General features: G+C 35.1%; 1 protein-coding gene across 6 annotated transcripts in view; it reads right to left on the reverse strand.

Moving 5' to 3' along the window:
• Positions 1–1,491: 1,491 nt before the first annotated feature.
• USP33 (ubiquitin specific peptidase 33) overlaps positions 1,492–12,486 on the reverse strand; it is a 38,641-nt gene continuing 27,646 nt past the window's right edge. For all 6 annotated transcript variants that reach the window (XM_071750452.1, XM_071750454.1, XM_071750453.1 and 3 more), the window contains 6 exons: positions 10,927–11,096; positions 9,523–9,604; positions 7,034–7,142; positions 5,123–5,225; positions 4,323–4,391; positions 1,492–2,805 (listed from right to left, as the gene is read on the reverse strand). In XM_071750452.1, the coding sequence (XP_071606553.1) occupies positions 2,648–2,805; positions 4,323–4,391; positions 5,123–5,225; positions 7,034–7,142; positions 9,523–9,604; positions 10,927–11,096 (691 nt within the window). In that variant the 3' untranslated portion in view covers positions 1,492–2,647. The remainder of the gene's footprint in view (positions 2,806–4,322; positions 4,392–5,122; positions 5,226–7,033; positions 7,143–9,522; positions 9,605–10,926; positions 11,097–12,486) is intronic.

The raw sequence follows: 12,486 nt of genomic DNA on the forward strand, positions 1-12,486 counted from the left end.
GACTAACAAAACTGCCAGAATATTTCTAGAGTTCTAATAGACTATCAAAACCCAGCCCAAGTCACCACTGCTAAAGCAAATATTCCTATGTATCTAGGAAAAATTGCTTACTCTTCTCCAACAATATTTCCACATTGGAAGTCTTGCATCTTCTGCATTCTCTTAAGCAAGACTTTTTAACAACTTTTTTTTTTCCAATGCTGAATCTTTTTCCTTTTCACTGAAATAAATTCTCCCCAACTTGTATTTATCATCATATAGCATCCAAAATTGGGAACAGTACAGATGAGACCTCACAAGCAGCATGGCACCAAGTAGAGCAGAATAATTACCTCCTGTGCTTCACATCTGATGCTTTTGTTACTATTACTCAGAACAGGTTTTGTTTCGGTATCACTGGATTTTAACTCTTGGTCTAATCTGCTATAATACTCAAAACACTTAGCACTGGATCCATTTTTCTCTTGCAAGTTTCACAGAGGCAGTCTGTTCCACCATCCAGGCCATTAATGAAAACATGGAGTAAACTGGTAAACCTGACCATCATACAGTGATTTAACAAAGGAAGTATTTCACAAGTTTCCAATTAAGAATATCATGTATGAAAAATTTTACCCTAAGTACCAATTGTTATTGAGCTTTAATGTTAGAGAACCTTAAGAATAGCTTAAATGAGAGTATAACTTGGCAAAAAAAAAGAAAAAAAAGTCAGCCTAATATGAAAAAAGGACTAAAAATGGAGGAAATTGGAACATCCACAGGCCAAGGTCAGCAAGTCAGTATTGACTGTTTATAAGCAATTTAACCTTAACAAGACAAGTCTGCAGAAGTAAGAGATGCATTTGTTTACCCTGTGCATACAGTGGAAACCTGATACTAATTTCAAGTTGCCTGATCTGCTAATCTATAATCATCCAAATGCATTGTCAGACATCTTAAGTCTCTGCTCACTGTTTCCTGACATTTACACTCGTGTACACACATGGCTTCTCAGCTGCCTATGTCCCATGACCTCCTCTGGAATGTAAAGAACACTTACATATAAGTTGAGAAACTTAACAGGCTGCCCAAGAGCTGCCTGCAATATGGTTTAAAAATGAAAAATGTATTCCTTCTGTAGCAGCCAAATAATCTTACTTGCATTATATATAATAATAATAATATATAATAATAATCTTACTTGCCCCTCTTACTTGCATTGCTGTGTTTTCAACTCTTAGTTCTTCCCAGGTAAACTGAGGAAAATACTGGGATTAATATTCAAACTGAACTGACTCCTCCTACCTGGTGAATTAGCAAGTACTTACGGTTAGGGGGACACTTTCTCTAGGACTCATAGGTGGCTTTTTAACCTTTTTAATGGCTCTAAGTGTGAACTTTACAAAGTTCACAACCAGTTTGGTTTTATAGTAGACATAAAATTATCCAGAAAATGTTATATCAGCATTTTCTTATTTTGGAATTAGAACTATCAACATCATTGACTAAACATAAAGTGGTCAAGAAATATATTTATATGGGTTCGAAAGCAGTACCACAGCATTGTTTCTAAAGTTTTTGTATTGATGTAACAAATCAAAAACATTTAACAAAGCTTTTTTCCCTCCTCTTCCACAGTTTAATTATTTTCTTTTATTGACCCAGCCTTGAATAATGCTGCTTATTTGGTAACAGTATCAGGCAAAAACAAGAGCAAGTGCAATTCTGCATTCCAATATGAATCATTCAGTAAAGGTTTGCAATATATACATTTTTTCCAGCTTCTGACATTACAGATCATCATGCCAACAAGAATTTTTAACAATACAATAAAATCCTTCAAATGGAACTATAATGAATGTAATTGAAGAGACCAGACAATTTAATTTCTGAAATTTATATCACTCATGTCCATAATCATTTTACATTTCACACTTCATGCTCTCAGACTTTACCCTAGAGAAGACTAAATCTTTTTGTCACATATACTATTAAAGACACTAGCCAGGTTTATAGAATCACATAAGACTATAATAAGATGTAAAATTTAGTAGGTAATAAGTTATGACATCTGCTGACTAAAACAATATCCAATCTACACTAATATTTGATCCATTCAAATACAGCAAGTATTTGGATGTTACATACTACCCATTTAATATACTTACAGTGCAAAATAAGTGAGAATATTTTTCCTGAGCATTTAGGAAATTAAAATCCTTTTCCTTGACATTGATTGCAATCCATGTAAAATATACTCCCCATATACCTAGGCTTTTCAAGGCTGTACAATTAAGACAGAAAAAGAGTCTGTAATAGCCCAGTCAGGAATCAGAAGGGTTACTGAACGTCTCTAAAATTTGTCCTCACTTTTCAAGTCTAAACATATAACAGGATTGACTTATACCAGAAAGTTCAGAAATTACAATTTTTTCCGTTGACCAAACACTCCAAAATGTACAAAGCATGTGCCTTCCAAAACAGAGAAAGAGATTCTATTTAAGCAAATTGTAATAGATATTTATTTCAATTTACTAATCTGTAGTTTATATAATGCCCAGTGAGCTGTGCCTCCAACGGACTTCAGAGAATAAAACTTATAGGAATGTATTTTGGGCATTTTGTAAGGAAGCTTGGGTTCCTTACAGGTTCATCTTTTTCTCAATAGCTACAGACCATGTGTTTCTAATTCAATCTTCTCCTCTGTTTGCAAGATATCAGGTTCTACTGGAGGAACAGGTGGCCTGAGTATAATCTCTGGACCTCCACCATAGATTGACTGAAGAAAATTCCATGTTTCTTCAGATATTTGTCCAGAATCTGCACCTGAAAACATTTTTAAAATTTTAATTACTATTTAGAGTAATTCTTTCATGATTTCTTTGAAGTCCACAAGAGATACAAAAAGAAAAGAATATATATTCAAATTTAAAACCCTATTTTGAATTTGTACTTTGTCTTGCACTGACTAACAAACTCAGTAACAGATTTCTTGTTCACTTTGTACTTCTTGATTCTTGAAACTACCTGTTCTAATTTATCTGGTATGTAACACACCTCAACCATAACACACATGATAGTTCTGTGATAAACATGTGATGCTTCTCAATCAAGCTGACAACTGGTAGCTCTTGATTGCTTCATCAGATACAACAATTCACATCAATGTAAGGATATGCAGTTCCATCAAGTACACAGTAAAGTCTGAGGACCCCAGGTTCATGTTTAACTGAACGGGCACAGTGAATGAATGCACAGGAATCAGAATCAGTGGATCATGGCAATACCTAACCCTGTACTCCTAGTGATGCTCCCACTTCTCATGACTTGAGACAAATTTTCCTCAGCTTATTCACTTTTATTTCTACCCAAGTTCTAATTTGCATAAATGTAACTGAGGTTCAGGCAGCAACTAGCTAATTTGCTATTGATTATTGATTCTAAAATGTCATTTTTTTGCTGCATGTCAGTAGCCTGCATTTGTCAGTACCTTGTATTTGAATTCTATGTTTGCACTTAAATCATTAAATATGCTGCAAAACTCACGAATGCAAGAACTCATCCCTATTTAAATACACTCTTGACATTTTAAAATTGGTGAGATTTATGCAGGGCCTTGTGGCCTCCAGTGAACTGCCATTGGTAGGTGCACTGTATGCTGTGGCATTAAGTTAAATTGGGAAAAAATCCAGTTAAATAAAGACTAATCTTAGTGCTGCATTTTATTTATTTTTTTAAGCTAAGCTACAATTAATTTAAATATTCATAGGAAGTCTAAAGGCTCCATAAAGCAAGCCACATTTGACTTTTTTGTCTATGTACCTACAAATTGCAAATATATTTTATTAAGCATCTGGCTATGAATAACAATGAAACAAATATCTTTGCACTCTAGAGAAGTGGCAAATAACTTGCAGAAAAATGAGCAACAGCATTTACTTACTGTGGTTTATTTACCTGTGCCAGAACTAGCTCTTAATTCAAATTAGGTTTCAAGATTCAAATAACTACATACAGATACATGACAGTTTTAAATCCAAACAACTCCCAATTTATATTAAGAAAACCCAATTCAAACCAAGGGACACAAAGCAAAGCACACCATTTTTACCATTTTATAGTTACTCTGCACCTTCTACTAGACTCTCACCTATACCTGGATTAGTCCATTACAGATATTTATCCTTTATTTTAAAAAGGTGGTCCCCTCAAAATGGACACAACAAAATTCACTAGTAACTGCCATTTTATAATAAATTTTTAAAAATAATTCAAAATAAATTTTTAAATGTCAGCAAATACATCATGAGGAGTCCAAAGATGCAGTAATAATGGACACCTACCTTGTTTTAGCACAGCATTTCCACATTTTGTTACTGCAATCTTAACGTTATCAATAGGACCAGGAGGATCTAGTGTGACAGAAAGATGGTTAAAATTGGGAGAGCAGGCTGGAGGATCTATTTTCAAATGGAAAGCAACATATCAGTTGTTTACTGCTTCTTCTTGTACTGCTTAACTGTACATTCCAATTTGTTTAAAGCTTATCAGAATTTTAATGAAAAGAAAGTTTTTCAAGCCATTCCTCATTACACTAAATCTTCAAGCACTGTAAAGCACTAATTAATCCTAATTTTTACCCCTAGCAAAGTTGCCCTAGTGCAGATTCAGACAAGACTGTAGAACTTTTTATCAGTGTTACCATTTCAAAATTTTTGAAGCAATTCAAGTAGGATAAAATGGTATTATTATAGCTGTTACTCAGTTATCTGTGAGTTTAGGTTGTGACAGTGAAGCCACCTTTCCTCTAGAAGCTGAATCAGTTTTCACAGCAAAATCCATCCACACTTGTAGGTGAATCCAAGTTTCCTGCTGCTGGTAACAGCAAAACCCCTACAAACAAACATCAATCTTTCCACAACAATCCCATTATCCACTCTTGGGAATTATTTTAATATATTCTGTAATTTGGTTCCTGGATGTGTCTGTAATCTATAAACCTGTGTGTTAGATGTTTGTTTTAAGAGGTTTTGTTGCCTTCTCTGTTCTTCCTGCAGCCTTCCACCAAAGCAGAAACAACTGACTTAAACAGTTCAACTACATTAAAAAGTTTACCCGTATTTTGAAATGGAGAGCAACTTACCACTGTCTTTGCCCTTTACAAATCCTTCCCATTCTCTGAACCATTGCATGCTGATGCAGTAAAATGTTGATGGAGATTCTTCTTCTTGGAATGCTCTATTAAGCTGAAAGGAAAAATAAGCTGTGTTTTTCTACTTTTTCTTCTTCGAATTACTGAATTCTTTTAAGCACAATAATTAATAGTACACTGAATTGCTACAGAATTACTGACCATCAGAACAGTAACCACGCAATGAATTCCCAAGGTGAGATTTTTATGTAGCTGTAGCCTTCATATTAAAGGATGATTTGCTTTCTGCCTGAGAATTTATTTATTCCTGAAAACAGCAACAACTTCTTCTTAAGCACAAGTCCTTACCCATCAAACACTACTGGATAATTATGGTAAAGGCTGAATTTTCAAGAGGCAAAAGAAAGCAGAAAACTTATTTTTAATAAATTAATGTTTTGCAAGATTCGTTCCATAATTTTATCAAAGTTTCTTTGTGTGATGAACTGTATCTGCTGTGTTTGTTTTTTCCCTAATACTTTGAACACATGGCAGTATGATCCCAAGCAAGGCACTGTTAACTAATGCACTGGGACTTTTGATGACTTTGCTTCAGTTTAAAAACCACTCAGTATTTTTGCTCCTACTACTTTAAAATTAAAACAAAATTATATAAACAAACACAACGACATCCCCAGTTTCTAAGCTTCTGTGTAAACAACAAAAAACAGCTAACTACAGACTCTCAGTTCCATATAACTAAATTTGTTTCTATAATTGTAAAAAACCAAAAAAATTATAATTAAGATTTTAGGAAGTTTAACACCTTACTCTTTTTCAGAGACTACATATCTTTTAAACAATGTTTAAGAAACACGGAAAAATTCACTTAACCCTTTAAAACCATAAACTCTATACTTTCCCTTTGAAGCCATGAATCTAAACTATCAACACATCTGAAGATTTCAGATAGAATAAATTCTGCAATAATTCCATAAAGCCATCTTAACAGAGAATAAGAATTTTCTGTCAGCTTACTGGTACCAATACTTGCACAACAGTGTACATGTAATTATTATGTATTCTGGAAAAATACTTACCTCTAAAGCAACTGAGGTCATCTATGCTGTTAATAATAATTACTATCCACTGGTAACCCAGACTAAAGAAAAATCAACTAGTAAAAAGTTCAAATAGCAGATCAAATATGGAAAAGCTGACACAATCTCTGAAGTGTGATTAAAGCACAGATATAATTGAAACAGCAGCTGCGATTCCATGAATTAAGATAGCAGAAATGAGACTCCAGTATCTCTGCATTTATTTTTAATTACATCTTCAAAACACATTTTTGATTTCAGAATTGCAAAATCTCTACTAGTAGCTATTTTAGTTATTTTTTTGATTCATGTACATCATTCTCAGACTCATGGAAAATATATTAGTTGCTTGATTGTAATTTTACAGATCCATTACAATATTATGATATTTAATCCACATAGAATTATTTCTGTTTGTGTCACTAATGATATTCTTTAACTTAGAACTAAAGATTATGATTAACTTTCTGTAGGTATGATATTACGGCACTTAAACCTTATCAGATTGAGTAGGACAGATTATTGGCAGCACATAAAGAACAACTGCTCATGTGGCTGCACTCTGTTCCCAAACTATAAAAGAAATTTAAGAAACACATTAAATATTTTCTCTAAGTACATTTCCATATAAACAGTTATCTGGGAAATCACAAGAATGCTGATGTTGCCAACAGCAAAGATGGAATTCTATATAGGTATAAAGATATTTAATAAAGTCCATTTGTTTCAAGAATCACCCATGAACTTCTGGTAACCCCTTGAGTCAAGCCATGAGTACCAGGTGATGGGAAAAAGCAGAATGAGTAAGTGTTTATGTTTTTACCCGAATAAACATTTCCAATTCATTTTTCCTTCTTTTTTCAATTCTTTCAGACTCTATTTGACAGGTGTGACAAACATACAGATGGTTAACAGCTGGTCCTCCTCCATACCTGCAGTAAAAGTAAAAAAAAAAAAATTAACCCTTTTCCATTACGTGGAAAACATCACGTAGAAAGATAATGCACCTGTTGATACTGCAAGTGCCAGTTTCTTACAATATGTAGCAGAACTCAGATATGTGCCAGTTATTTTCCCAGTAATATTTTGTACTCTATCACAGGACATAGCCATCTCCCAAGTTTTTACTGCCTAAATCCAGTATAAATCATCTCAAACTCTGCTGTATCACGTACTTCCAAAGGGATCAGTTACTATGGGAAGAACATGTCAGTGAGCAAGTATTGTTAGATACACACCACATGTGATTTTATTAAAGGCTTCTAAGAAACAGCTTAAGGAAATTTTCCAGACAGTTCCATGTCAAACATGTGCCTCGATTCCACTGCAGGCTCTCCATCAGCTTGCTGCCTTCCTGGCTCCAACCTCTAAACCTGTATGGTATTTTATTTGTAAGAAGTCATTCTCCACAACCCTTCCTTCTGTATTTTCCTTGTATGAAACTACTTGCATGGAAGTCTTCAGGGACACTATCACTGAAAAGCATACAAGGTAAATAGTACTTTTACTGTGCATGGTTATCATAAAGAACACGGGCAGGATTTGCTAGCCTAGAAATTACAAGCCTGATAAAGAAAATATTCTTGAATGACTAGCAGCCTTAAAAAAATGTATGTACTACAACAGAAATGTCAGCTTAAAATACATATTGAGATAAGGATAGTCCAGGTTTTCTTTCCTAGTTGAATAATTATTTTTGTCAGAGCTGTGTTCTCTTCCAATTTTGTTTCTCTTCTAAACCCTCAGATTTTATTCCAAAAATAAAAAATTAGAGAGTGCTCTTAAGTACACTGACATGAATGAGAAGCTTAAAATAGGCAAGCTTTTAAGCAGGAGTAAAAAATAACTATGTTGATGAATAAAATTAAACAAAATTCTGCTATGGAAGGCACTGTGGTTTTTTTTCCCATCCAGACTTGTATGTCAGTCCACAGAAATTGTGATGTTATTTTTTTCCCCAAATATAGAAGTGCTGTATTTTAACTAAAAATTAAAAGCTTTATTTCAGTACAACAGAACTTGTATATATAAAGTATTTTGTTACTTGGTAATCTTGAAGCAACTCTGACCCCAAAATATTTGGAATTGGAGTAGTGCCACATGAACAACAAAATAAACTAGTTTGGGACATGGATTGGCAATTGGCATCCTAGATAAATATCTCAATTTCCTTAATACTATGTCAGTAAAAGTCAGCTTCCACACCCTGAACTCTGACCCACTGCAGCCATGGTACTCTCTTATAATTCCCAGATATTAGCAAGATAAAAAGCAAAACACTGTTGCTTCAGAGCTTCTCTGTGTTGAAGGGTGCATGTGCCAGTCAGGAAGTCAGACACCACAGACAAACGTTAAGCAATAACATCTATACATACAGCTTTTCTACCTAGTAAATTACTCCCAAAATCTGGAGGACATTATCATCTCTGGGACTTTTACCTTTCTTTCAAATGACTGAAGTTTGACATCTGTTAAAAAAAGTTTGTAGAGAAGTTTAAAAGCATTTTCATTTGGATTTGAAAAATATTTCTGCATACAGAAAATGGGTAATGCCTGTTGGTTAGGAAGAAAAATTCCTTATAACTAGGAAAGTTGAAATAAACTGGAAATAGCATTGTTTCTATTTTTCACTTGTGCTGATTGAAACTTTGAAAGAAAAAACCCCATCCCTTTAGCTGTACTGCTTAGGTGACAGAAAATTACCAGTGAAAAACATTTAATGGAAGTGCAGTACAGAGTCCTTAAGGTCATCAGCAAAGCTCTTCTGCAGCTTTTTTTTTTTTTTTTACTTTAAAAGGAGACATCTTGTAAGACTCCCTACTTTATAAGCAAGCACTTAAACCTGACCTACATTTTACAAGTGTACAGTAGTTATATGCAGCACTTAGATATAAATTATTTTAAAGCAGTACTGGCAGCTGAGGCTATGGATTCAAAGCCAACATAAAAGACGAGCTGTCTTCAGCCAACAAGAGAACAGGAAGCTGATACAGAGAGCTCTTTCAAAACACCTCTCGCAAAGCGTATTTTTGCTGACCTACTTTGGGTCATTTTGTACATACCATACATGTTTATTGGATTAATGCTCAAGTAGTATCCCAGTAACACACTAATTTATGTAGGCTTGTTGCATTACTTTGCACAAACAAATTACATAAATCAGGCCTTTGCAATCCCTTAACTTCGCTTTGTGCCTACAGAATATATAGAATTAGTGGCTCAGAAAAATATAAAGTGTGTTGTTGCTGCTTGGCACATATTTGCTCTCTAGCAGTATCACTGGATTTTCTCCAGTTACAGTACAAAACTTACCTGCTATACAAATTATCCCATATATTTTGAGGTAGCATTACAACTAGGTCTTCTATGAAGTTAGCTTTGTGTGGTGGAACACCTGCAGAAGTAACAGGGGGGAAAAAAATTGACTTACAGATTTTACTGGGGAGGAGAGGATATTATGTGAGGTCTCTAAATAAATAATAATTTTTTAAAACCCAACTTTTTAATGACTTCTGGAAATGATGTGAAAAGTTTTATCACTGTACTATCTATCACTGTATTCAGAGACCATTTTAGGTTTTTATCAGCCTGAAAAGTTTAGAAAAAGCAGGAGCAAATGGCATGAAAGATGAAAATTAAAGGGAGAGAATCCTTTTTGGACACTAATTGCAAAATGCTTATTGGAATGTTAGAGTGATAAATGCTTTGTTTATGGATGTAAATAGATTAGCAAACTGTCTATTCAAAATTCATTTATTTGCTGTAGACCTTTTTGAATTAGCTTAAAAAATATGAATGCTTAAAAGCAGTGACATTTTCAGGGAGGAAGAAGTAGAGGGGATTGCAGCATTAGAAGCACTGAATTAAGCACATGGTAAGCAGCAATGTGCTACCCAGGAATTCTTTTGAATAGTCAAAGTGTGGTAGTTTGGGCACTTGCTCATCAAGAGTCATCTGCCGTAACCCTGGAAAAAGAAACCCACAAGGGTTCACATGTACACATTTTGTAAATTCCTAGGGCAACACAATATGTTAAAAGTTTAGTTTAGTAGCAGAGCAGCACCTCTAACTGCTGGTCTACTGCAGCTGAATTTATTATTAGAAAATAGGGACAAGAACACCACACAGTAACGATTTCTTGGAATGCTAGCACTCAAATAGATATTTCCTCAAATATCTTTTTTTAATATAATTATATTATTTTTCTTAACATTTAGCATATAGTAAATTTTTTATGCTCCTGTACAAAATATACAGCATTACTATTCTATTTTCACACTACTATACACTGGATAGTCTGCATCAGACCAATTTCTTGTTCTGCAGCTTTCATATCTTCTTGTTACTTCTTGCACATGCCTGAGAAAAAGATTTAGACTGGTAGACCAAAGTATTGAGAATGATGATAAAGTTACAGGATTTTTTAAAAATGGGAATACACATGTTTAAGAAGCAAAGGCAGAAGTAACACTCTTCCTCTTTAAGGATCAAGAAAGCTTATCAAGAACATCAAATGTGCAGAGAAAAGGAAAAAAATATTAGAACAACTTCACATAGTATCATTTCCAACTAGTTAGCTACTGAGAGAAATTATTTACTTAGAAGTTATAGTTCTAATTTACCTAAGAATTTACTGAAATTTTAATATAAGTGTACATTCTTGTATAGCTATAAGTGCACAAATTATTTTAAAATTATATTCAGTTACAGTCTCACCTCCATGCACACAGAGAAAGTCATTGTTAGAAATTGGTCCAGGCTCTGCAAAGGTCTTGAATTTATTTAACCACTGTCTGGAAACATAGAACTGCAGAAGACTTGGTTCCATCATATTCAGCAGACCCGATATCCTCCGTCTTTCTCTCTGTGCTTCTTCATTGCTCTTTCTATTAAGAATATAGAAATCATTATATAAATGGATAACCTGGTGTAAGTTTACTTTGTGAAAAGGAAACAATACTTTCAAGTAAATTACCTGTATTGTGTTTATACTTCAAAGTTCACACAGTAGTTGACTCAGCATGTGAAAAAACTACTCAGATTTGAAAAGTCACGCAGTCTGGGAGAGTTCCCACTGGCTGGACAAGGGGAAACATAACCACCATTTTCAAAAAGTAAAAAAAGGAAGACCCAGGGAACTACTGGCCAGTCAGTCTCACCTCTGTGCCCAACAGGATCATGGAGCAGATCCTCCTAAAGACTCTGCTAGTGTACATGGAAAACGAGGAGGTGGATGGTGGCAACAAACATGGCTTCAAGAAGAGCAAATCGTGCCTAACAAATTTGGTGGCCTTTTATGATGAGGTCCAAGGACCAAAGGAAAGCAACTGGCATCATCTTCCTGGTTCTGCAAGTTATTTGACAGTCTGTATGACATCCTGGTCTCTAAACTGGAAAAACACAGCTTTGATGGATGGACCATAAGGAACTGGGTGGATGGGTGCATTCAAAAAGTTGTGGTAAGCTTGAGAACAGCCCTGAGGAAAAACACTTGGGGTTGCTGGTTTATAATAAGCTCAGCTATGTGCACCTGCAAACCAGAAAGCCAACCATATGTTGGGCTGCCTCAAAAGAAGCTTATGGTTCTCACTCTTATGAGACCCCACCTGGAGTATTGTGTCCAGTTCTGGACAAGAGGAGATGGAGCTGTTGGACTGAGTCCAGAGGAGGGCAACAAAGATGATAAGAAGGCTGGAGCACCTGTCCTATGAAGACAGGCTGAGACAGTTGGGGATCTTCAGCCTGGAGAAGAGAAAGCTCTGGGAAGACCTTATAGGGGCCTTCCCATACCCTGAAAGGGGGCTACAGGAGAGCTGAGGAGGGACTTTTTACAAGGGCACATAGTGATAGGACAACAGTTAATGGCTTCAAACTAGAAGAGGGTAGATTTAGATTAAGCATTAGGAAGAAATTATTTTGCATGAGGATGGGGATACACAGGTTGCCCAGGGAAGCTATAGATGCCCCCTCAAAACGTTCAAGGACAGCAACCTGATCTATAGTAGGTGTCCCTACCCTTGGCAGGAGGGTTGGAAACAGATGATCTTTAAGGTTCCTTAGAACTGATACTAACCTATGATTCTATGAACTTGCACATTTTATGTACAGCCATTTAAAATGAATGGCAGGAACTTAAGACTGTCATGTTACAAAACCATTTTACAACACAGTAAAACCTCTCCTGGTCCACATCACATCTGTTAAAGAGCTTCCACAATTCCTTTCACAGTTGGACTCTGCGTGCAAGACTTTATCATATGCAGAATTCCCTCCTTC

Source organism: Heliangelus exortis, chromosome 8, assembly GCF_036169615.1.
Source record: "Heliangelus exortis chromosome 8, bHelExo1.hap1, whole genome shotgun sequence".
Lineage (NCBI taxonomy): Eukaryota > Metazoa > Chordata > Aves > Apodiformes > Trochilidae > Heliangelus > Heliangelus exortis.